Consider the following 24,618-nt stretch of genomic DNA (forward strand, 5'->3'; position numbering starts at 1 on the left):
CTTGGGTTACGTCATTAATGTCTGTCAGAGCACGTAAGTCAGCACTGAGGGCCCGGAGGGAGGAACAGATGCTGCTGAAAGCATGTGAGAGAGGCTCCTTGTGCATGTCTGTAATTAGCAGGAATAATGGAGACCCATGTAGTGTCTCATTGTTCCTGATGATTCACTGTAATAGGAGGGAGTACTGCAAGGTACATAGTCAGTAGCACCATTTTGGCAGAGGAAGAAAAGAAAGGAGACTGGTCTCTCTTTCTTTTTGCCAGTAAGGCTTCTGTGACTTCAGTTAGGATTTATATTGTTAATGAGTCCACGTTTCTCAAGGTGGGTTATACAATCTAGAGAGGATCCATAGAGGCAGAAATGGGAGTGCGAAAGAAGGGAAATGGGAGACATTGATGGAGGAAAATTAAGAACAAGTCTAAAGTATTTCTGAGGTTATCAGTGGCGCTGCAGTGTAGCAACAATGAAAGAAAATATTACTTTTCTATTAGTCTTAATAAAGAATCACAGGGCAACATTGCAATATAACAGAAAGTACACAGCCCCTTCTGTTTTTGAGATGTGTTGATTCAAGTGTGAAAATATTTGAACCCAATAAATGTTGTAGTATTGATCTCAATGTCTGTTGAGTTGGCCAGAATTGTCTCATTGTTTTCTTGCTGCCCTCTCCCTCACTTTGTCTCATTGTCTGTCTTCCTGTCTTATATTTAGTTTGTAAATATTTTAAGGCAGGGGCCATCATCTTATTTTCTTTTTGTGCAGTACCTTGCGCAAGTTAAGCTGTGGCTGGGACTCCTGGGTGCTATGTAATATAAATAGCAATAATAATTATCAATCCCAGTAGTTAAAAAATAATGAGGCAGGCCTTCAAAACATTGTGACATCTTAAAAAGATAAAAACTTATTTATCTATATAAGTATACTTATATATATTACTTATTTATCTATATATGTCTTCTGCAGCCTTCGGGGTTCACGTTTTCAGGCTTTTCTCTGCAAACATATGAGGGTAGACACTTTATGAGTTGCAGTTTTGTCCGCTATAAGAGAGAAGTTTTGATTATCACATTATTAACAGAACTCTGGGAGCCAGGGCTTTAAGGGAAATTCACAATATTACAAGACTGTCAGTAAAATGGCATGTACTGGCAATGCTGATACTGTTTCTTTAGAAGTTATAGATTGACTTACTATCTACAGCAGTGGTGTTCAACCTTATGGCCCAATGGGCCAGGTGGGTAGCGGAGGACAGATCAACTCCCTGGGTCCTACAGTCTGGCTCCAACATGGGGTTGGTGTATGGGGCGGTCTGCAGGTGCCCCCATGCACTGGTGTGATTCAGCACACAGGGCTGAGTCATCTGGCCTGCAGAGGTCATCGTGAGTCTGGAAATTTGGGAGCAGGGGAGCAATGGCAGCCGTGGCTTCCAGAGTCACAGCAGCTAACGCTACCACTGCTTCCCCACTTCTAAATTCCCAGACCCATGGTGAGCCCTGCAGGCAGGATGACATAGCCCTGCAGGCCAGAGTTTGAGCACCAGTGGTCCACACCATGGTCAGACAGCAAGACGAGAGTCTGTTTGAGACTCCAGTAGAGTTTTACAAATGACTTAATGCGGATCCTCCGCACATTGCAACCTTCAGTTTTCTGCACTGAGCCGCATGTACATTTACAAAAGGGTCCATCCTCTGTTGGCACTGATTTTGGGGCAGGATGCCATTATTCTCTGCAGGAGTTTTTCTCCTGATCACCCCAACCATGTAAAGCCTGCAGATATCTCACTGTATTTTCACACGCTATTGGAAGGGAGTAAATACTGCAACTAGCAGTTTTCTTTTTATGCTTTCCTTGTATGACTGGAGCACAATGTATAGTTTCTGAATCAACAAGAAAATTTAATGGGGACTCCTAGGAAAAAAGCAATTGCTGCTATTTTTTCCCTCTCCTCCTCCTGTTGTACAGTCAGACTAATGGAGATGTATAAGGCCCTCAGCACACAGTATGATCCTTGAGTTCTGCCTTAAGCAATGCTTTCAGCTTTGATGCTTGCAGGAATCCTAGAGCAACTTGCTGGAGGTTATTTTGACCCCCTCCCCCAGTAAGAGCCAGGACTCATTAAAATAAATAAAATCAGATCTGGACAATCTGGGGGAAAGATTAGCACCACTTATTGATGGCAGTCTCCATATTAACATACCATTTACAGCATATCCTGGCAACTAGATAGTCCTCTGCTTTCCCATAAGAAGTGGAAAGAAGTGACAGTCCCACACAAACCCTCTCATAACAGAGGAATGAATGGCCTGCCTTGAACTCCAGGTTATCAAACAACTTTGCAAGAGGTTTCTCTTGGCCTCATCCTTTCTTTCCATTCTTCTTTCTGCATCATTTCCAATCCCCACCCCCCAGTCCTGTTTATCTTGTGTGTATTAGAGCAATGGTGCTCAACCTTTTTGCCCAATCAGTTTAAGTGAGCATGGCAGGCATCATATGGCCATGTGGATGGGAGTGGGGAGCAGGCTGGCCCCAGTGCAGCACCCCCCCCCCCAGCGGAAAGGAGCTTGACCGTGCCCTGTGGAGAGGGAAGGGGGAGTGGGGGAGGCATGGCCAGGTACCAACCCTGCCTGCAGGAAGGGAAGGGGATGTGGCCAGGCCCCAACTTGGCTCCCTGGGGTAGGGGTTGCAGCCTGGTCCAGCCCAGCCTGCTGCGCAAGGCTTGTGGTTTGGGTATTTGGCAGGGGGAGTGTGGCCATATTAATAGCCAAATTTCCTGACTTGTGGAGAGCCCCAGGAGCCAGCTACAATGGCTTTGCGGACCTCATTTGGTTTGCGGGCCAGAGGTTAAGCACCCCTGTATTAGAGGTTTGCTGGCAATGCAAAAAACAAAATGAAAGTTGTCAGTAACATCTGATGGCAGGATAATGCAAACGTAACCATTACTTTCATTTCCAATGTACAAAAGACACTTTTTGTTCCCTACCAGGAACATATTTATATTTATACCGAATGAGTGCAGACATTTCAGCTTCCCAGAAGTCGAAACTTATCTTAAAAATACAAGGGAAATAATGAAAATATGGAAGGAACAAGCAAATTGGGGAAAGGCAGGCGTGAGGGCTGACAGGAAAGCACCTTTTTAACTGAGATGCAGGTGGTTATGAGTTTTTTGGTTTTCTTTTTAAGTTCCTGTTTAAAAATACCCTCTGCAATACTTGACAGTTTGGGGAACAGTTTTTCTTGAGCTCCACTTTCGTTTTCCATGACACTCACACTTCCGCTTCTGGTGTCTTTATATTTCCTATAAGTGTATCTTTAGCATGGGAAGACTGTTCATGTTTGAAGATAGTTTGGCCAAGATCCCATCTCATATCACTTGGTACCTTTTCACGTGTTTGTTATTGAATAGCTTTATCCCATTTTTTATGGCTAACATCGTGAGTGGGAGAGGGAGGAAGAATATTTCACCCCATTTCCAAGGACATGCACCAATGGTGAAGTGAGCTAGTTTTCAGATTTTCCTAATTTTTCACATACTGTTCCTCTTTCTTTCCTGGCCAAAAAAAGTGAAACATGCTTAATGTACCAGATCCATCAGACTATGATGAATTCATGGGACAAATTGTTGTCTTCATCGACTTGTAATTGTACAATGAAGTAGACTTGTCCACAACGCTGATCCTTCTTAGGACTCTTCTTGCTGCTTATTGTTTTTCTATGCCAAAACAGTAAGTTGCTCGATCCTTTGTAGATGGAAGTTTCAGGCAGATACCCAAGATGTCCGTAGCTGCTGGTTTAACTCCCAGAGGCTAACTCTAACAAAATATACAGAATGAGATTTCCGGAGCTGCCAGAGGGAGTTGGACATACAGTTCCCATTAAAATTAATGCCCTATTTCCTCTTCGGATCTAAAAATGTCTGCCTTAAAGTGGACTTGCCATTTAGAAAATGACAATATCCCATGCATTTCAAGAGTCCCTGTGGGCATTGACTTGCATCTTATGTTAGTGAAGAGATTTAACTTTCTCTTATTCTTAGTTTTAACTTATGGTGAGTTTTTGGAGCTAGTCCACATTAAAACAAAGAGTGTTTCTTCCTATTGCTTTTTGAAGCTACTTCTTAAGTGCATCCAGGAGGGAAACCAGTGCAGAAATCTGTAGCTTGTTTAAATAGGGTGTCTGGCTATGAATACTTGACATACTGGCACTTGATCAGAGCTTACCGACCACCAGGTAATTGTGCAGAAACCCTCTGCTATCCTTGGTGACAGGGCAGTGTCTGTCTGTCTGTAGTTCTGCTTGGCTGATTGATGCGGCTTACTTTCTACTCTTCCAAATTCTGTTATGTGATTGTTTTAGTGTAGCTCTCAACCTTGCTAGACTCAAGGCACCCCTTGGAAAATGCTCTCTCTTAGTTTTCGTTCATTTTTTGGCTACAGAAACGCAATAGAGCATTTCTTCTGTTACAAAAAGCTCAGAAAAGCCACTATAAGTCAGACTGTTTTTAACGCTATTACATCCAGAGATTTCAAATAGTCTTGTGAATCATCTTTGCACACCTAAAAGTGCTAACATTGTGTTGCACCCCACAGCACCCTTGCAAAGACCTCAAGGCACCCCAGGATGCCCTGGCACTCTGGTTGAGAGTCACTGTTCTAATGAACCTACAAAGAAGTAAACTGTGCTATCGTTTTCCTTTCTGTTTCTATATGAATGATTAAAAGGAATGAGATGAGCTCTATGTGTATGTAGAAACTCTATTAATGGTAACAATATGTGGTCCAGAAGGAACAAGGACAGACTTTCAGTTTCCAGGGTGAGTAGAAAATAATTTTCTATTTAAAGTGAAGAAATTTTGTTCTAGAGTTCCTGGGAGCACCTATGTGGGGACCCCACTGTGCCATTCTTCACGAGACCTGTGCCTTTATAGTCTGTGCCATACAAATGACTAAGCAGCAATTAGATATCACCCACAGAAATTCTTGCCCCTTACAGGCAGATCTTAGTCACTTAAGTGACTGTTCCAACATGCAGTCACACTTGCCACTGAGCATAAACATGCATTTCACAAGCAAAGGTTTTACAGCGTTGGGACCTTTAGCTATTTTTTTTAAGCTAGAGGAGGAAAAGAAACTTCTTCCTGCCAGTCTTATTGCAGCCTCTCTGCAATGTGTGGAGAATAAGTCCTTCTGTCTCCTCTTGCTCTGTTAAGTATCATAAATAAAAGAAAAACAGACTTGCTGGCAGCATTAAAAAAAATTATGACCCCTGAGAAATGGAGACTTCAGTACTGTCCCATAAAATAAAAGGAAAAAAAGGCTTTTCCCTTCTTCCTTCAAGGTAAGTGAAAGGTTTCTGCATGTCCTGAGGAGTCAGCTCAGTTATTTCTCTCTTTGCCACATTTCCCTATTCATGTATCCTTTAAAGAATTCATTATTGAACTCCCCAAGCAACAGCTCTTTGTATTTAACATGATTTGGGGAATTGTACATAGTGAGGTTAAAGCTAGAGCTGCCTTGGTTTGTAGACATGGAGTGAAGGAGTGCCTTGGGAAGGCTAGAAGTCAGAAAGTATGGGTACTTTTATCAACTCTGCCAGTGCCCTGCCATTTCAGTTGCTTTGGACAAATCACTCCGTCTCTCTCAGCCTCAGTTTGCTCTACTGTATGCACACAAATATAAGTTTTACCAGTGTATCAGCAATGCAGCTTACCTTAGAACATACTTGAAAACAGTACTAAGGAATATTATAGGCTACACACAAATGGGTATTTGTAAGTATGTCCCGTCACAGCCCCAGTGCTGGGTTTCTCCCTGTCATATCCAACACTGCCACATGTGAGCCTTGGACTCATTAACAAGCTTCCTGGACCCCACACAGCTCTCCCTCTCAAATACACATGCGCCTTATTAATTAACTGTATGAAGGCACTTGTCTTGTCAGCCTGGTGAACATGTTGCTTAGAATAACCAGTGCAACCTTCTGTCAGTGGTGCATCAGGCTGGATTATTTCCTGACTCCAGATGACCATGACCTAGAAAGAAAGCACTATGACCAGATCTTATCCCTTAAAGCTTGTGCATTCCTCTGAGAACAGCGATTGTTGGGGGGGTCACACTGTTTCTTTCCATGGACAAAGATTTCTAGTCCATGAGGGAGGGGGAAATGGCCTTTTTCTACCTTTTGCCTAGAATGGAGCATAGCAGTGATTGGGATCCATACACTGAAGGCTGCCATGGCTACTTTAAATAGCTATGGGATTTACTGGTGACTGCTTTGTCAGTCATGCAGTAATATACCCTCAGGCCTCAGCTGCAAGAGAGATGCCTCCCTCAGGCCATATGGGGGATGTGAAAGAAGCTCCTCTAAATGGGGCGTTCTGATTTATTTACAACATGCATAATCCATTAAAGCAGCATGTAGTAGGACTCCAGGAGAGATCAATGCACTTGTGGTAACGAGTACTCGTAGCAAGTGAGGGGGTGTGCGCACGGCAAGTGGAAGAAGGTTTGGCAGGTTGCATTTAGTCCATGGCTGTATCACAAATTGGAGGTTAATAAAGGAGACCGTCAGGCTGAAAACTGAAGATAGTGAGTTACAGAAAAAACAAGCAGAGATAGAAAACAGGGAAGCAGCAATGGGAAATGGGATTGTATGACTGCTTTCCTGCTAGGTGCAGGATGGCAGTCATACAATCCCTTGGCAAGTGTATGCCTAACATGAGGTGCCATCCTGGAAGAGTGAACATTAGGATCAGTCCTTGTCTGTGTAATGGGCTCCTTCAACCTACAGGACTTCCACTTTGAAGTTGAGAAAGGAGCACGTGGATTGTTACTCTTGGAAGACTTGGATTGTAACATTTTTCTATATATAGTTGTCTTTTTCTTGAGAGGTAGAACATCTGGCAGGTAAATGCCAATGAGGCTTTAAAAGGGTTTTTGGGTTTGTTTTTTTTTAGCTATTAAGGGAGTAAATGGGCCGTTGTAGTTGCCCAGTCTTTTTTGCTTTTGCAATTAAGCGTTTGGGTTCCAATTCATAATTATGTCATTGAGAGAGGGTTGTTTAGGCATTTAATTCATATGGCCATACTGCTTCCCAGAATCGCTATGTGGATTGGTGCAAGTGGAAGTCTTGGAGTTGTCCTGAATTTCATAATTGCGGTGTGTAAGCAGAGCTCTGTGGTAGCCCAGGATAGGGACAGCACTTGTGCTCATGTCAGGACGGAGGTGTGAAGAGGAAATTTGCCCGGCACCTACCTGGCTCCATGATGTGCTGTTAGTCCTTCACCTGCCTGAGCTCTGTAAAAGTTTGGTTTGCGATAGGAGTCTCCCATGTGTTCTGTTTTGTAGTAAAGAAGATTATAAAGCCCCGGAAGATTCATGTGAATACACTGTTGGGCTTAAAAATAGCTCACGAGACACTGCTAAGTGAAAGCAAAGCACAACTGTGAAGTAAAAGATCATGTTGAAGCACATCTACTTCTAGTTTTTCTACCAATCTGATAGAAATCTCCTTGATTAGAAGAATTAGCTGTCATCTGCTGAAAAGCAGCAGCAGCTAATTATCTGGGGGCTCAGCCACGTTTCAGTCTTTTTTTTTTTTTTTTTCAATGCTCTGAAATCATGTGCATCTCTAATGGGGGAGGAAGCGAGTGGAGAATTATTTCCCACTCACTGTGCACAGAATCTGACACACAGATCACCGAGCCTCTCCTCTCCTCGCCTCACCCCATCTCCTGTGCCTGGAATTGCCGCAGTGGAAGTAAAAAGACACGTTTCTCATTTCTCTCTGGATAATATGTTCAGGTTTTTTCTCTTTTGAATTGAATTGAATTTCATGGTGGTGAAATGTGCCTGATGAACCCACTTAACTCTTTATGTGCAGAGGCAGCAGCACAATAGGGCCGGTTTCCCTCCCCGTCCTTCTGATATACCTAAACTCTGACGTGGCCAGTGTGAGAAGATGAGAGGGGAGTGCAGGCTTCATGGCACTTTCATCCTTTGATTTATTTGCTGAGACAGCCGACAGGGGGACCAATTAAGGGCCATTGTGATGTTAGGGGTTGTTGTGTGCGTCCTAGTCCCCTGGGAACTATGCTGAGACCTCCAGTCTCATGTTGCATAAGCCACTGAGCTGATCTGAGATGCACATTAGTTTTTGCCTAGTGCCAATTTGTGCTGACTCTGAATCAGCAAGGCTCAGAGTCTCCTTCCTTAAACCATGCAGTGTCTAATTGTGAATCAGTGTAACTTAAACTTTCCTTTATTAAAAACCCCAAATAGATATGTGCAAGTCATAAAATAACCTGTATTGTTGATTTTTCTCCAACCAGGAGGCCTGAGACTCTCAGAATTGTGATGGATATCACTGCTCCAGAGAGCCAAATTAACCCAAATGTATAAACAATTTTTAAAAAGAAATAGGTGTTTCTGTTCTTGTGCCCTGTCATTTGTGGCTTGTGCCAACTTCCTGACTCTGTTGCTCTGGGACTACGCCGTACCCACTTTTCCAATGAGAAAATCAAGGGAGTGGTGAGTCACTGGATGGATTCATATATAGCTTGATGGGCCCTCTCATTATCAGTGCTGTTTTTTTCTTGCACAAAGTGGTTGTAAATCCATGCAGTGAAGTGTGTTTCCTGAGGTCGTCAAGAGCACTGAGGAAGCCAGAACTTTGCAGCCGTGAGTCCCCTCTGCCTTGTGCAGCACTGTGCCCAAGGGGATTAGTTATGGGGAAGCCTCAAGAATTTCACATCTTTAAATAAGCTGAATCAGAAGTCCCTGCTTTTGGATACTGCATCATTTGAGCTGGACATTTTAGGAATAGTTGAGGTTTCTGTTTGGTTCAGAAAAGCCACAAAAGCACACATCTTTTGTGACATTTCCGTGTATTTGCTCCTTCCCCCTTCTAGAATCTGAAGGAGAGAGGTATGGCAATGAACATCTTTTTGGTTTACTTTTTGTCTAAACAGATGTCCAAGGACAGAATATGGGGTCCATCTTAAGACCTGAAACTGAGATGGAAATGGGCAGTTGGTAGTTCAGCCTGGATCTGAGCGCTGACTGCAACTCCTGTTTGTGGCAGCTGGCTGATCTAGACTCTGGATACTAACCAAGCTATTTAGAATTAGCCCCGGTTCCAATTTTTGCAACTGCAGCTCCAAGGAACCCCCAAATTTCAAAGAACGGTAGTTTTGGGCGAAGGTTTAATTTATTTTGCTGTTCTAGTGGAGTTGGCTTGCTGGCCACTAACCATGAAGCTTCCTTAGTTTATGGAAACACAACTGCAGTGGAGACCCCTGTGCCTGACTCGGGGAGGCAGATTAAGGTGCTGGGGCTTGGGTGTGGGGCAGTGAGCCTGCCTGAGGCACAGGGGTTGCAAAGGCACCTGGACAAGGGGCATAAGAGCAAGGAGTTGGTAGGAGAGCTGGGAGGTCAGGGTGGATCAACAGGAAGTCGAAATCTGATGGAGGCCATCCAGTTGAACCTGCTCTCATTTCACATTTGTACCCGTGGGAGCTACAGATGAGGCACATGTGGAAATTATTCACTCATTTCAACTTTATCTAAGCTCTTCTGCTTGCATTGGCTGAGCATACCATGTACTCTGTCTCATGTGCAAAAGGTTGATTTCCCAGCCACAGGCCTGGGAACAGGCCTACATCATAATTGGGGAGATCCGGGATTTGATATGGGTGTGGTCTTGCCACCAAGGTAGTCAGGGTGGCATTTAAGCTCAGTGCTGGTATGGCTAAAACCATTAGAGATAAGCCTGTATTCATTCCACATCAATGAGAGAGAGATGGCATTGTTTTTAAAAAAATATTTTTTTCCTTTCTCACCCCTTGGCTAATTTCATTTTTCTTTTTTGAAGTTTAATTACCTGTTCTATACCACGAAGATAAGCCAGTGGACTTTGGAAATGAACAAGTGGTTCATATATTTTCCAACAAGTATAGTAATAACAATTTTAAAAAAGGAAGAAAAAAGAAGGGTGTAATGGGGGCAGTTCTCCAGTGAAACTGCTGAAGTTCCTATTCTGAACAGGAAAATGCCACTGATGGAAATGCCTGCTTCCGTGTCTTCCTGTGCAACAGCCAGCAATATGCTGAGTTAAGCGAGGAGTTATCCTAACTGCAGCTTTTTGTCCTTTTGGTGTCTTTCCCTCCCTATTAAAAAAAAAAAAAAAAAGTCTCCCTGGTTGAGCTTTAGGGCCCTTTCAGTGTGTGCAAACATAGGAGGGTCCCTCAGATTTCAGAGGGCATCACAATTGATGCAAAGGCTTTGAAACTTACTGTTTTATTCCTACTGGGGTTTTGAGAGCTGCGTTTTGCATAGCTGTTGCAATGCCACTGCAGGATTACAGTACTGAGTTTTGAGGGGCATGGTTCACTCCTGCAGGCTCTGCTTTCTGTATAGAATATAGAGCCGGATTCCACACTGAATTTCCCTGCTAGCCCTGCTGGTGTGGGCATAGCTGTCAATAGCATCCATAAGGGATCCCTTGGAGGGGTTTTGTGTGTGCAGGTTCAAGTGATTTAATGTAAAAGTTTCCTTATGGCAGTTGTTTGATTTTCATCTAGTTATGGGGGTGGGGGGGGTGTTTTGTTTTTAATTTAAAATCCTGTGTAGTGACAAAGGCAAAAGCAGTGTTTTGTCGGGGCACGCTGTTCCTCAAAGTGGCAGGCGCTGACTAGCATGGCATGGTGGCAGCAGGAAAGCATGCTTCTCTAAGTGCCTGCAGAGGTCTCCAGGGGCAGTTGTTGCCCCCCGTTTCCATTCAGAGATATTACTTCCTGCCTAGGTAAAGTGCAGGATGCTGGCAACCCCCCAGGCTGAGGAGCCCTCTCCTGTAGGAGAAAGGCATGAATTTACAGCCAGGGTTGTCCTTGCATTCTTGGCTTTGGTTTCATCCCTAAACTAAATAAAAATAAACTCCAAACTACACACACCTGCACCCGTTCTCCCCACCTCGTTCTTGTGCATTGCAGTGGTTGGGTATCTTTGGACCTGGAGACCATCTCTGGGAGCTGAGAGAGATCCTGAAAACCAGTGTCTGGTCACCTCACTCAAACATCAGGCTTGTAGTGGAACAGACGCTCCTTTTCGTCTCCAAGTCCCCTTATTCTCCTTCACAGGTGTGTGGGTCTGGGTCTGTACATACTCAGTCCAAAGCAGGCACCCCTGAGTTGGCTCAGGTACTGGAGTGGGGTTGTTGCAGCATGGCAGGCTTCAGCCACTGGGTACTTAATCGGGTACCTGAGGAGTATCCACTAATACCTATGCTGGCATGGCTATACTGTTCTTGGTACGCTCGCTAATTTTAATGCTTGCTCAAGTACATCTACATGAGTGATCGCTCCTTCGGGTCCAAGTACAGGCACAGTCACAGGGACAGTGTCTCAGTGCTCCATTTTCATAGTAGGCTGGAACCTAGGTGTAAAACTGTCTCTACCGCATTTGTCTCCTTTCTAACAATGAGGATGGCTCCTTTCATCTGCTAGAAAGTATTTTTAAATCATGCACTGTTCCCTGAGAGCCTTCCCTGTGTAGTATTTTGCAAACAGTGCAGGCAAAGCCAGTGATCAAAGGGGAGAAAATCAAAGTTAATTCCTTGAGCTGCACATCACCTTCTTCCCTCTTCCTCTATTAGCTGCAGCCTAGCATCCTCAAAACTGGCTGGGCCATGGAGCTCTTGCTGTTTCCCGCTGGGGTTCCCTGATGCGCATGGTCTCAAAGTGTAATTTTATAAGAACCGTAGGGAATGTATGACCTGCTTTGTAGGGTTCAGGCCCTGAAGGCACCCCTCCTTAAGTGCAACTGCAGGCTGGCTGTAGGTTCTCAAGTCTCTCGGCATCGCTGTTTTCATATCCAGGTCAGGTTGTCAGTGACCAAAACTTGCTAGGATGTGCATAGTCCTATAACTGATTTATTTAGAGTTTGAGGGAAGTGGCCTCCAGGGTGAGCCTTGGCCTGACAAGTTTGGTTATGTATCTGTAACAGGGCAGCCTGCTCCTTTAAGGGCCAGGAGGCTTGGAACTGGCTTGCCCTGCTTGGTTGGCTTCATTTGCTCCACCTGAAAAGAGTTGGGAAGAAGCTCAGCAACTGGGAAGGAGGGTAGATGAGCTGCTTCTGTGGCAAATCTTCAGATCAGGACCCCAGGAAGGGGAGCACAGGTCCACAGTGGAGGCCTGTGAAAAGAAAGTGTCTTGAGGAAGAGGTGAAGTACAAAGTGGCCTGCAGAAATAGTAAAATTTAAAAAAAAAATGGGGCTTCACCTGCCTTATACACATCCTGTTTGCTGTAGTCCAGAGGTACAACTGGGACTGAGAGAGAGAAACAGACAATTGAGACTCGGTTGTGGTCTCATGCTCCCCCCACCCAGAAGGGGAATGGGATGACTAACACAGAAGGGGAAACTAAGGCCAGTTCAATGCAGCATGCCATGCTACAAGGAGGTGCCATCAGGAGACGATGAGGATTGACTTGCATAGAGTAATGAGTTGGATTTTATCCCATTAAAATGTTGGGGTTTTTTTCAAAATTACACATTTAAAACTAATACATTTAAAATGAAAAAATACTGAAATTAGATGAGACTATCTTGGCGCACAAGTAGCATTGGAAGTGTGTGGGCACTGGAAACTCTACTGCAAAGCTGCCACCTCCCCCCTTTTGACTGTCAGAGCCACTTCAGTTGCATTTCACGGCTTTTGGACTCTGCACACAACCTGGTCTCATTCTGGTCCACGTGTCTCTAGAAGTATTGTCATTGCTACAGAAGAAAACCCAGTGAAATCATGCAGATCTGCTTCCAGGAGAAACCTTTCCCTGGAGAAGATCTTGTAGCAACCTCGCCCACATCGAGTTCATCCCTTGTATTTGGTAATAGCTGCACTTGCACCTTGGAATTTAAAACCTGTGATAAACAGACGAAGATGGGGCACTCCCGTGGGAAGCTCTAATGTCTTTCTGCTTTGGAAACTGAGACTTCGCTGCACCTTGACTCACAGTATCAGTTCTTTGCCAGGACAACTCATTGTTGACTTGTAAATATAGCATTTGTTGGCTGACAGGTTTGAGAATGGCTTTAAAAATAAAGAATCATCTGGTTGCTTATGATCATTCATACTGTGCCTTTTGACTGGGGACCTGGGGTGATGTGTGTGATTATGAAGGAGGAACATAAGAAACTGGGCTGCACCTTTAGGAAGAGCCCAGCACCCTCTTTCGTAAACCTACCTCTTACCTCTGTGTTAGACATTTCTGTCTTAGTTCAGTCATTATCACACTGAGAAACGTTCCTCATGAGACCAAAGTTCATCTGGTCCAACATCTGGTCTCTAACAGCAGCCAGTACCAGCTGCTTCAGAGTTTGCAACCCAGCAAGGGAGAGTAACAGGACAATGTTAGGAAAAGCTCCCCCTAAATCCTCCCTTAAAATCAGAGATAGGCTCAAGCTGCAAAATTGGGACCTGGATACTGGAGCTTTGGGGTTTGGGATCCAGCTGCTACAAAGCGAGGGGCAGCAGGCAGCCAGTTTTGGATTCTAGCAATAGGCATAAGGAAGAAGAGAGTCTTTTGGATGCATGTGGTGTTGATCCCAGTTCCCTGGTCATTTGCCTTTAGCTTGAGGGCATCTCTTTGCTTTCTTCCATATTCCTCACTGTTTGTGGAGTGTTCATCTGGAAAATTAACCAAGCCTATCACTTTTTTTTTTTTTTTTTTCAAGAGACCCTCTTCTTCTTCATGCATCTTTTAGGTGCTCTTGTGCGATGGTGACAAGACTGGTATAACAATCAAAACAAGCCATTCTTCTAGTTGTTTCCCTCCTGGCCTCCCAACGCATCCTGTCCTCTGAGTATCTGTCTTGATGAGACTGTCAACACTACCTACCTTTGTCTTTGACTGTGCCAGATATGTTGTCAGTATATAGTAGTGTCTGGTTCAGTTAATAAGCCAAATGGGGCAGGATGCCACTAAGTTTTCTGTGTATTTGTTCAGGCCTGAGCACACTGATGGTGCCTGATAAATAATAGGTCATAACAGTACTCCATATGCATCCATCACGAGCACAGTCCGTATGGTAATAGTCCTTGGCAAGTGGCCATTTCTCATGGAGGGTGTTGCCTACCTGTTAACTATTCATTGTTGTTAGCGTGTCTAGAGAAGCCAGGGAAATGAACTCTCTGATTAGAAAGGTCTTGTCTGCCACATGCGGCTGCTTCCCTTTCCTCAGTTGCATCAGGTGTTGTGCTCCAGTGGGAAACATATACACACAACTCAACGAGTGACAGGATTGTGTCCCAGAGGATCACCGTATACTCCAGGTTCTCCCCAATGTCCAGAAGAAGAGATCAGGGAATGACACAAGAAAGAGCCAGAGGCACCATTTAATTTTTTCCCCCTAAAATGTGTCTTGGCTTACTTGTCCTTAAAACTTATTTAAAATGTTCTGGGTGAGTCTTTCTTTGATATGCACCCAAACAAAGATAAGCATCACTGCACAAAATTAGGAAAGGAGTGATTTCCGTGCCCCCCCCCTCCCCTCAGCATTTCAGCATATTGAGGAAGAAAGCTTTTGAAGGAAGAAGTAGCTCCTATCATCCCATGCATTTATTGCATCATCTGTTCCCTGCTGCCTCCAATTTAGTGTTCCAAATCCTATATCAAAACATCTGTGGTCCAAAGAGAATACAAAATAGGCTTGTGTGAAGTAGGAAATCTATGCCAATTAAGCACAAAGATCGTCATACATCACATGAGATTATCTTCCTCACCCACATGGGACCATGGAGTGTAGCTAAACTGTCATATTACATTTACTAGTGGAGTACCCTTCCTCTCCCCATAAACAAGGAAACAAAAAAAATGTCTTGTAGAGCAGCAAGTCAGAGTTGCAGACTAACTTTGGATTGTTTCTGTCTGGAGGCAAGTGTAGTAGTGACTGGAACATCAGTGTCCATTAGGGCTAGGGACAGACATTCAAAAAGCCTGAGTCTGAATTGATTCAATCTTTGTAGCTGAACTGATTGTAACTGGGCAGACATTCTCTCTTGACTGAGGAAATTCAGGTACATGCCTGCAGTGGCTCAGGCTAGAAGCCAGGGAATGCTAGAGCAGCTCTCCCTTTCCTTATACAGTGCTGAGCTGAGCGGGGCATGGCCAGGCCCCTGCAGGACCTCTGATTAGGGAAGTCTGCCCGCACAGTACCAGGCTTTTCTCTGCTGGCTGCTCAAGGGGTGGGAGTGTTGCCAGCCCCCAGCCCCCTGCTAGCACTCTGAGGCGAGGAGAGGGTGTGTGTGCAGTGCAGTGTAACTATTGATGATATGGAGCTTTTCAGTCTCCCCCTTGCTGCTTTATACTGTCTGCAGAAAACTGACAGGCAAGCAAGCCAGCAGGGGGTAATAACAGTGTTTATCACCCCATCAGCAAAACAATAGTCTCTGTCCATTAGTTCAAACTCTTCTTAAACAGTTTACCAGTGGATCTGTTGATTAGCTCCAATAAACCCTAAGCACTCGCTGTTCTGTCTGCCTGCCCCAGTAAAAATGGACGGACGGACGGACACACACACATGCATGCTAGCATACCATATGCCTAGTGTCTGTGCTGTAGGAGATGGGAGGGAGGGGGGATCCCTGCTTGTCCAGCAAGTAGCAAGGCTGGGTAGGACAGGGCAAAGCCATGAAGACACTGCTTTACCTGCAGTCTCTGCTGGAGCTCCAGTGAGGGACCAGAGGGGAAGTGCCAGTCCTTCTGTGGAGCAGAGAGCCCCGCCCAGCCCAGACAGCATACTGGGATGCTGGGGGAGTCCAGTTTATCTTAAACCAGCAAGGGGTCTGGGACAGACATTGCATAAACCTGTTTGAGCCGAATCAGTTAAGTTTGATACTACATTCAACCAGGTTTATGTCAAATTGGTTTAAGCCATTTTCAGACTGGTTTATGTGCGCTGAATGTCTGTTCCGTTACAGGTTTAAACCAGTTTCTGATCACTTAAACCAGTTTATGTGTAGTGTCTGTCCCCAGGAGTTTGGATGGATGTAGCTGCAGGACAGCTCACAGCTTCTTTGGAAGAATAACTTGAATGACCGCAGATCTAAAGGAAATAAATTATTCACTTACGCTCTCTCTCCCCACTTTGGCTCTCATTTGCCAGTCTCTTTCAGGGGATTTAGAATTCCTATCCTATCCTATATCCTGATGGAACCAGCACTCTCCTAAGTAAACATCAAATCTTACCTATCTGTTTTTCCAGGGTGGAGAGAGACCATTCTCCAGTTCCTCTCCTAACATTGAATGTTGCAAGCTCCATGCAAAGGTGACTGCCTTTGGGGTAAGAACTGTGCTTTAGTTTGATTGCATCACTTCCAGCTGGTAGAACACTTTAGGTTCACTTGTGAAGAAAGGCACCTTATAAATGTAAAGCCATTATCCTTTTAGTAGCTGTTTCTTTACAAAGAATAGAAAGACCTCGCCTTTTTGCCTTGTAGTTTGTAGGCACCATTATAATCCCTTCCTCTTCCAATTCAGGTCATCTTAAGCACATCTGAGAACCACTTATTTCTGAGGTGATGTTTTATTTAACATGGTATTCTCTTCCCCCACCCCAGTAATGTTTTGTATTTTAATGTGCCTCTGGGGAATTTTCAAATAACATGGAGTTAAATAGAAATACATTGCCTTTGGCTGTGTAGATGAAACAGGGGGCATGTGTGCATGACACTTTTTAAAGCAGGGTAAATGCTTTTGCACTGCTTTAATGGTGTCAGTGTTGGCATGCCTTGGTGACGTATTGCGTATTAATTACAGCCACTAGCAAATTCGGCCGTGTAATGCACCTCAAATGACTTGGGGCATAGCAAACTAAAACTCCTCTAAGGAGCACTGGGCTCTGTGCAGCTCAGGGGCTCTGCAGGAAGTCCATGCAGGCAGCCTGGCAGCAGCCTGGGAAGGCAGGCTCTGCCCAAGGGAAAAAAAAAAGCAGTGAGCCTGATCTTTTTTTTTTTTTCTTTTTCCCCTGAAGCCTGCCTGCCTGAGCTGTGGGGGGGCCCAGTTCTTCCCTCTGCGGCTGGGGTGCCCACTGGGACCGCCTGAGCTGGGTGGCTGTGGGTGGGTGCCATGGGGGCGGTGCCGCTGCCGCAGAGGGAAGCACCAGCCCCTGTCCCCTGCAGCCCAGGGACTGGAGTGCTCATCAGCAGCTTGCCCTCCCCTCCCTGCCGCCAGAGCGGAAGGTAAGTCAGCGGGGTGTGTGCACGACACGGGAGGTTTAAAGGGCCCTAAATTGAATCAACATTTTTTAAAAACCCACTGCTTCAATTTAGGGCCCCCATTTCATCTACCTTAGGGGTCCCTGTGGAGGCCAGTGGGCTGTGCCACTCATGGTATGAAAGCCCTTTTTGCAGGTAATGGCATGGGGTGATTTTAGCTCATTCTTGGCTTACGTGCTTCTCAGCTCTGAAGGTACAGATCCTGCCTGCTGATTAACCCCATGCCTGTGCACCAAAGGGTGTATTTCAAAATGCAGGCTTCTTGCTACACCCAGAAACAGATCTCAGGAAGGACCTGTCAGCTACAATGAATATCTTCCTTCATCAGCTCTAGCCCTAACTCTTGAGCTTTTCAGGGAGCAGCACAATCCTCCTGTCACTGGCTTGGCATTGTGCAGCTCAGGCTCTTTATCTTTCTGAGAGATGTGTAGGCAATATGCTGGTTCTATATTATGGGGGATTTATTTAAGCAGTAAAACTCCAGTTTGTCAGGCATGTTACCCACTTCAGTGGGAGTTGAGCATGTGTAGCTGGGGGCAGGACTTCACCCTCTCTTTACAAGGTAGAGAGAGATGCAACATGGTGGGGCTGCGGAGCAACACAGCTCCCACGCAAGCCAGCACCCTTCTGCCAGGGGACAGTTGCCATGCCTGCTCTTAGTCTAAACCTTGTACTGTACGTGTCCCTAGAGAAGTGGCTGTTGCCTCCACCATACCAGGGGGGGAGGTTAGCTCTTCTGGTGCTATTGCCTGACTCGGTGGGAGTGACTGAAGCCAAGCTGCAGAAAGCTAAGCGTTAACTGGAGGAAGGAGTAGGCTTTATTCCTTCGGTTGTGGCCGCCAGATTGCGTGCAAGTGTAAGCGGAGGTGGTCCTCACTTAAAACTGGATACAACGCAATGGGATGCTTCTATAAATATGGAGCTGCAGAGCTGATGCTGTAGTCGTGCTGCCCTGAGCTCATTCTGATTTACTTTCTCCTCCCATACGTGATGATGACCACAATCTGGCCAACCCTGGGGACCAAACAGTGGTGCTGAAAGCCTGAGTCATTATAACTGGAGCTAAGGAGCAGGCCCCCCAGCTGGGTGCTGGAATGGATTTGTCTCCTTTCTGAATCTGACTCCAAGGGCAGAGCACAGCTTGCATCAGTTCTGGTAGGTTACCCTGGGGAGACGCAAAATTGTTTCCATCCATCAGGCTCTGCTGACATGACTGTATTCCAGCTACCAGTGCAGCAAAGACCAAGAAGGCATGTTGGAAGGACAGGGATGGAGGGGAGCTCAGAGAAAGTGGATGAAGATCTCACACAGGGTACCATGTCTAGATCTCCAGTGATGATGAAAAACAATAAAAGCAACTTTGGGGCTTCTTTTAGAATTAGACATGAACAGAGTCCTTGATACACACAGCACAGCTTTTAAGGCTAAGGGAGACCTGAACAGCATAATAGAAACAAAGAGCATGCCGCCTGGGGGAAGAAGCAGAAAGCACTTCTTCAGTCAGAGAATTCACGACCGGGATTGCTGTAGGGGGAAAGTGGTGCAAGTTGAATGCACTATTCAGGGGCAGATATCATATTATTGATGCCCTTCTACAAGCAATCCGAGTGCTGTTGACTTGAGTAAATGACATGTAGTTAGGTGACCCTTATGGGCTGTCTGCCTTTTCTTTCCTTTTCCTTCATGTCAAAATAAAAGGGGCGGGGGTGTAGCTCTCTATGTTAAGGAAAGCTATGCGTCCCTGCAGGCTGATGTTGGAGACCGGGGTGGATGACTGGAGACCCTCTGGGTTAAAATCCATGGGGAACACGGCACAGGGGACACAACAGTGGAAGTCTACTACAGACCTTCCACCCAAAGTCAAGAGCTTGACCAGGAGTTCACCTGGGAACTGGCCGAGGCCGCATGCTCCAGGACCATGGCTGTCATGGGTGGCTTCAACTACCCAGACATCTTGTGGGAGGATCGCTCAACAAAAACCGAGCAGTCCCAACACTTCCTCTCGTGTGGATGACTTCTACCTGACTCAAGTCTAAGGCCAACGAGAGGTAAAGTGCTGCTCAACCTGGTACTGGCTACTGGGGATGACCTAATTGGTGACCTAGTGATCGATGGGAAGCTGGGTGACAGCGACCACGAGCTGATAACCTTCATCATCCACCGTAAAGCTGGCAAGTCTGTCAGCAACACTGAAGTCCTTGGCTTCAGGAAAGCCGACTCTGACAAGCTCGAGAGGCTAGGTCAGTGAGGCCCTAAGGGACCACGACCCCAGGGGGAGGGGAGTTTAGGGAGAGTGGTTGCTCTTCAAGGGAGCGATCCTCAGTGTACAAGCTAATTCAATTCCATCTCGGAGGAAAGGCAGCAGGAGGGCACAGCAGCCCTCCTGGCTCTCCAGGGACCTAGCACACCTCCTGAGGCTAAAAAGAAAGGCCTGCAAAGGATGGAGGATGGGATTCACCTCCAGGGAGGATTATTCTGCACTGGTCTGGTCCTGCGAGCGTCATAGCCCAGCCCCTGGCATAGATCTTTGAGAGCTCCTGGCGCTCTGGTGCAGTGCCCGAAGACTGGAAGAAGGCCAATGTGGTGCCTATCATCAGGAAAGGGAGGAAAGGAGATCCAGCAAACTACAGGCCCATCAGCCTGACTTCTATCTCAGGGAAGGTCTTAGAAAAGTTTATTAAAGAGGCCATCCTTAATGGACTGGCCGATGCCAACATCCTAAGGGATAGCCAGCACGGGTTTGTTGTGGGTAGGACTTGCTTGACCAATCTCATTTTCCTTTTATGACCAGGTGACCTATCACCTGGACAAGGGGGAAGAGATTGATGTCATGTGTCTTGACTTCAAAAAAGCTTTTGATCTGGTATCCCATGATCACCTCTTGACGAAACTGGCCAGTTGTGGCCTTGGGTCCACCATGATCCGCTGGCTGGGAAACTGGCTCCATGGTCGGACCCAGAGGGTGGCGGATGACGGAAGTCACTCATCATGGTGTCCTGTGACCAGTGGAGTCCCTCAAGGCTCTGTCCTTGGCCCCATATTGTTCAACATCTTCATTAATGATGTGGACATTGGAGTCAGGAGCAGACTGGCCAAGTTTGCCGATGACACCAAACTTTGGGGCAAAGCATCCACGCCAGAAGATAGGCGGGTGATCCAGGCTGACCTGGACAAGCTTAGCAAATGGGCGGACAAGAACCTGATGGTGTTTAACACTGAAAAATGCAAGATTCTCCACCTTGGGAGGAAAAACCTGCAGAATCCTTATAGGCTCAACAGTGCTACGCTGGCTAGCACTATGGAAGAAAGAGACTTGGGGATCATGACTGACCACAAGATGAAGATGAGCCTTCAGTGCAATGCTGCAGGTAGTAAAGTGACCAAAACGCTGGCTTGCACCCATAGATGCTTCTCAAGCACATCCTGGCATGTCATTCTCCCCTTGTACTCGGCCTCGGTGAGGCCACAGCTGGAGTACTGTGTCCAGTTTTGGGCTGCACAATACAAAAAGGACATGGGGAAGCTTGAGAGAGTCCAGAGAAGAGTCATGTGCATGATCAGAGGTCAGGAAAACAGACCTTACGATGACAGGCTGAGAGCTATGGAGCTCTTCAGCCTGGAAAAGCGCAGACTCAGGGGTGATCTGGTGGCCACCTATAAGTTTATCAGGGGTGACCACCAGGATCTGGGGGAACGTCTGTTCACCAGAGCGCCCCAAGGGATGACAAGGTCGAATGGTTATAAACTACTGCAAGACCGCTTCAGGCTGGACATAAGGAAGAATTTCTTTACTGTCTGAGCCCCCGAGGTCTGGAACAGCCTGCCAGCGGAGGTGGTTCAAGCACCTACATTGAACACCTTCAAGAGCAAATTGGATGCTTATCTTGCTGGGATCCTATGACCCCAGCTGACTTCCTGCCCTTCAGGCAGGGGGCTAGACTCGAGGATCTTCCGAGGTCCCTTCCAGCCCTAATGTCTATGAAATCTATGAAATGTCCCCGTTTTCCTTGAGTCTTGCTTGTTTTCCTGGCATTGCCCCAGATGCCCTCTGGAAATACTTGTTCCCATGTGTTTCTGTGCGGTGTTGGTCAGTACTATTCCAAAAGCTAAGATGCTTTATGGGCAGTGAGATTAAAGTAGCTCTGAGAGTTGTTTCTTCTGACTCCTAAGGATGAGCAGAATCATTCTGGGGGTTAAAAATAAAACCCTCTTGCAGAGGAGGGGGCAAGTATGTGTCTGTAATGAATCGGTGCCCCCAGAAATACCTCAGTTTAACAAGAGGGTTTAGTTACACCCAGAGGCATTAGAACACAATCTGTAATATATATATAACCCACTAAAACCTGCATGGAAACCTGAGGACAAAATTACCCCAACTCCAGCAGTCTTGCAAGGACCCTTTGGGGTGAGAAGCTTCACCTTGTGCACAGCTTCAGCACCCCAGGTGGCACAAGGACTTTCACTACTTCACAATCACACTGACTTCGTTACCTTCTGCGGCTATTTAAGTACAATTCTGTAGCAACAGTCAGTTCCTCTCCCTGCTGGGGTCTCCTCTGTGGGGAAGATGTCGATGAACCTTCTCCCAGCTGCACTCAGACCTGGCTCCCCTACAATCTTGCCGGGGCGTCTTTCAGTGGTTCTGCGAGCATATCAGGGAGGGAAGCTGGAAGCACACTGGCTCCAGGCAAAATGTCCCCCACTGTTGCAGCTCCTCTTTTCCACTTTCCCTCCTGCTAGCCCTCAAAGCAGCCTGGGGGCTGTAATTCAACCCAGATCCCTGGGTCTGGAGCGGCCTCGCACCTCTGCTTAACGCAAGGGAGGGGTTACACTTGGACTAAATTTTAGCTGGAGCTGAACATTTTATGGCTATAAAAGCAGCTGCTCAATGCAGTTGGGAAAGATTGGTCTTTCTTTCTGTTTCTCTCTGAAAGGCACAATGCTGGATTTCTTGGTTTTGGGAGGGGGAAGTCAAAATAACTAGAACTGCAAGATGGGAAACAGCACAATAGTCTGTCTCATCAAAACCAGGGAGCAGGAATGAGGGAGCAAGTGAATGTGTTGCGTCATCAAGCCAAAGAAGCTGAAGTAAATTTCCTTACAGTGTAGGGAAATGTCCAGCTGTGTTAACTCTTGTCTAACCCAACTGGAGCCTGTAAAGCTGGGGAAATATTTGCCTATTATGCCAAACTATCAAGGATGTGGTGCTGTACCTCAGGCCATGTTGGAGCAATGATATGGCTGAACTTGTTGCTTTATGCTACTTCATTCCCATGCGCATTTCTGTAAATTTATAGGGCCTTTGTGTTGGGTATAGTAGAAAAATCTAGATGAAGTAGATGTTACAAAACATATAGGTCTACATTGATTCTTGTTGTTGGGGCGTTGCATGAGTTTATGTATTTTGAATATTGCGGTTTTAAAATAGCATCTACTCACATGCCACTGTCTTTAGCTAAACCTGTAGTTTAATTTCTTTCCCCAAATGCACCAGAAACAAGGATGGACTGACGATGGATAAATGGGGAAACTGAGGTACAGGAAAGGGGGTTTCTCCAAGTCATTGTCAGAAGGGGGCTTCTGATTCTCAGTCCCATACATGAGATTGCATTGCCCCTTATCAGAGAGATCCTCAGAGCCAGTGCCAAGCCCACCTGAAATGCTTGCAAATGGACATGAACCACTTGAAGACCCTGATCAGAGCTTGGAAACCAGTGCAGATTGGTAGTAGACGGAGCTCTGGGTTGGTAATTGGGAGACCTCAGTTTTGTTACTGACTCAACTACTGACCTACTGCATAACCTTCTCTCTAAAAGTTTCTTCTCCGGTCCCTGTCTCTTGCCTATTTTAACAGAAGGTTCTTGAGGGCGGAAACAGTCTTTTGTCATATGTCTGCCCATCACCTAGCGGGGCTGGAATCCGATCTGTATTCAAGCCTCCTGTTGATATTGTCATGCAAATCACAAGTAAGAAATGGAGCAAGGGGTTGTCTGGCTGTAAATGTTTTGCACAACACTGTTAACCTGCTGACTCTGCTGGTAATTCAGTTACCCTCGATCAGTCCAGCAGTGACAAGCATGTACTGGAAAGAAGTCGGGGCATAAGCTACAAATGCTGTTGCACAATGTGAGATTCTGCAGGCTTTTTCAGGGCTGCCACCTGTCTATGTTGCAAGCTCCTCTAAGGCTGGAGACGCTGAGTTTCTTCTCTATTTTCCTGGCAGGTGTACTGCTAGACATCCAGCAGCATTTTGGAGTCAAAGACAGTGGAGCTGGCTTGCTACAAACAGGTAAGAGTCTGTGTTTCCTGTCTGTCTGGGTTTTTTCCCTTAGGGGGTATCTTGTAGGTTTTTTGAACAAAGGTCGGGCTGCCCTTCTATGCACGTGTTTGCTTTGTTAAAATATAATGGGCTGGCAAATAATTCCTGACTGAGTAGCTGTGCACTTGGCCTCCACTTAGCAGTGGCTTAGTTTGCTGCATCCAAATAAACTCGAGTTTGATGGCCTGGAGGATGACACCAGCTGCGGCCACATTTTGCCAGTGCATGGGATAAGGATGTTTTGGGTGCGACAGGCAATGTGAGTGAACAAATCTGTTCTCTTAGCTTATGGGAACTGAATTAAGGGAAGAGAAGTCCCAAGCCACAGTGAAAGACAGCCACCTTCCTGAGTCTTAGGTTGGGCATAGCAGCTCAGCAGTGGATCTAGTTCAGCTGAAAGCTTGCACTGTGTTTATAGTATGACTCCTCTGGTATATAAAAGTCATACTGCATGTCTGCCCTCTTAAACGCAGGCAGCACAAAGTAATACAGTATAAACAATCAATGCCACTATTGGAATAAATTAATAAGCGTGAACGTTGCAGGAAGGAGCTAATAGCCATTCCTCATATGTTTAGCTCATTATCCTGTTGGTTTAGTTGGTGAAAACAAAGCCTTTGAATTTGGGCCATTTGCATCAGATACTTCTGGCCTTGCGTTTTACAGAAGAAGGGTTGTTAGATCTCGGGGCATTTCCTTGTGCTACAAGCTGTAGACTTTTCTACTTAGTCCAGGACAAACCAGGTATTTTGGCCTCTGGTGTGATGTGGCTTTGGTTGATGCCTTAATCAAATTGAATTTGAAGACTCTGATTGATAGCCCCAGGATGACAATGATAACGAACTAGTTGATGTTTACAGAGAGGAGGTAAGCCAGTCAGGGTGCAAATGCAGTCTTTAAGGGGAAAAAGAGCCCTCTTGCAAAGGTGACTGTCAAGGTGTCAGAGGCCTGGAAGTTTGGTGTTTCTGTTGTCTTGCATTGGTTTTCTGGTGGCACTAACAAGGAATATACATGCATCTCAGTAAATGAG

At 45.9% G+C, this 24,618-nt stretch overlaps 1 protein-coding gene across 4 annotated transcripts in view; it reads left to right on the top strand.

Moving 5' to 3' along the window:
• LOC149854103 (sphingosine-1-phosphate transporter SPNS2-like) overlaps nt 1-24,618 on the top strand; it is a 166,216-nt gene that overhangs the window by 23,367 nt on the left and 118,231 nt on the right. For all 4 annotated transcript variants that reach the window (XM_090026480.1, XM_090026481.1, XM_090026482.1 and 1 more), the window contains exon 2: nt 23,493-23,558. In XM_090026480.1, coding sequence (XP_089882606.1) covers nt 23,493-23,558 — 66 coding nt within the window. The remainder of the gene's footprint in view (nt 1-23,492; nt 23,559-24,618) is intronic.

The sequence above is a fragment of the Crocodylus siamensis genome, chromosome 13, assembly GCF_052110815.1.
Source record: "Crocodylus siamensis isolate JL-2025a chromosome 13, ASM5211081v1, whole genome shotgun sequence".
In the NCBI taxonomy this organism is placed as follows: Eukaryota; Metazoa; Chordata; order Crocodylia; family Crocodylidae; genus Crocodylus; species Crocodylus siamensis.